General features: G+C 39.3%; 1 protein-coding gene across 1 annotated transcript in view; it reads right to left on the reverse strand.

The window, feature by feature from the left end:
* Nucleotides 1-7: 7 nt before the first annotated feature.
* The window catches only part of LOC102774202 (zinc finger protein 709-like), a 53,624-nt gene continuing 51,920 nt past the window's right edge, over nucleotides 8-1,711 (reverse strand). Inside the window, exon 3 of the mRNA XM_015565350.1 lies at nucleotides 8-1,593. Within this exon, the coding sequence (XP_015420836.1) occupies nucleotides 111-1,593 (1,483 nt within the window). The 3' untranslated portion in view covers nucleotides 8-110. The remainder of the gene's footprint in view (nucleotides 1,594-1,711) is intronic.

A 1,711-nucleotide genomic window follows, 5' to 3' on the forward strand; every position in this document is an offset into this window, starting at 1 on the left:
TCTTTCTCACATTACTAATATTTACAGGGTTTCATTCCAGTGGGAGTTTTCACATGTAAGGATGAAGGCCAACTGATGTCTTTGTCCACATTGCTACATTCAAGAAGTTTCTATTTAGTATGAGATCTTTCATGCCTTCTAAAGGAACTGGGACGACTAAAGGCTTTCCCACATGTTTTACATTGGTATGGTTTCTCACCAGTGTGCATTCTCACATGTCCTCGAAAGGTAGTACGGTAAATGAAGGCTTTTCCACATTCTTTACATTCATAGGGTTTTTCTCCAGTATGAGTATTTTCATGTGTTCGAAATGATGTGTAACAACTGAAGGCTCTACCACATTCTTTACATTCATAGGGCTTCTCTCCAGTGTGAGTTCTTTCATGTACCCTAAATGAACTAGGAAAATTGAAGGCTTTCCCACATACCTTACATTTGTAAGGCCCATCTCCAGTGTGCATTATCATGTGTGTTCGAACACTTGAGGAAGAAATAAAGGCTTTCCCACATTCTTTACATTTGTAGGGTTTCTCTCCCGTATGCTTTCTCATGTGTCCTTGAAAGGTTGTGCGGTAAATGAAGGTTTTTCCACATTCTGTACATTCGTAGGGTTTCTCTCCAGTGTGTGTTCTTTCATGTATTCGGAAGGAACTGGGCCAACTGAAGGTTTTACCACACTGTTTACATTCATAGGGTTTTGCTCCAGTGTGAGTCCTTTCATGTGATCGAAAAGAACTGGGACAAACAAATGCCTTCCCACATTCTTTACATTTATAAGGCTCTTCTCCTGTGTGTGTTATCATGTGTGTTCGAATGCTTGAGAGAGAAATGAAAGCTTTACCACATTCTTTACATTCATAGGGCTTCTTTCCAGCGTGAATTCTTTCATGTATTCGTAAACCTAGAGGAGAACTGAAGGCATTGTCACAGTGTTCACATTCATATTTTTTCTCTGCAGTGTGAGTCCTTTCATGTCTTCGAAAAGAACTGGGGCAACTGAGGGCTTTACCACATTGCTTACATTCATAGGGTTTTTCTCCAGTGTGATTTCGTTCATGTATTCGCAAACCTAGAAGAGATCTCAGGGATTTACCACACAGTGTACATTCATAGGGTTTCTCGCCAGTGTGCATTCTTTCATGTGCTCGGAATGAAGCCGAAGAACTAAAGGCTTTCCCACATGCCTTACATTTAAAAGGAGCATCTCCAGTGTGTGTTATCATGTGTGTTTGAAAGGTGGGGAGCCACATGAAGGCTTTCCCGCATTCCTTACATTCATAGGGTTTCTCTCCAGTGTGAGTCCTTTCATGTCTGTGAACAGATTTGTGGTAACTGAAGGCTTTCCCACATTCCTTACATTTATATGGCTTATCTTCATATTTGTGATACTCATAAGGTTTATGTCCAGTGTGAGATCTGATGTGTATATTCAGGGATGAATGGCGCACAAAGTCTTTTCCACACACCCTACATTTAAGTGATTGTCCTCCAGAAGTAGTTCTCTTGTTCAGATCAGGATTTGGAATTTGGCTGATGGTTTCTCCACACTGACTACCTCCTTTGTTTTCATGGAGTTTTTCTACCATATAACTTCTGTAAAAAATGAGAAGCATTATTAGTGATTTCTTTGTTAATTTCCTATTTATTAGTAGGGTATTGGATTACATTTTTATAATTTATAACAAAAATGAAGGTTTTTTGTCTTTTCTGA

Source organism: Myotis davidii, unplaced genomic scaffold (assembly GCF_000327345.1).
Source record: "Myotis davidii unplaced genomic scaffold, ASM32734v1 scaffold1439, whole genome shotgun sequence".
In the NCBI taxonomy this organism is placed as follows: Eukaryota; Metazoa; Chordata; class Mammalia; order Chiroptera; family Vespertilionidae; genus Myotis; species Myotis davidii.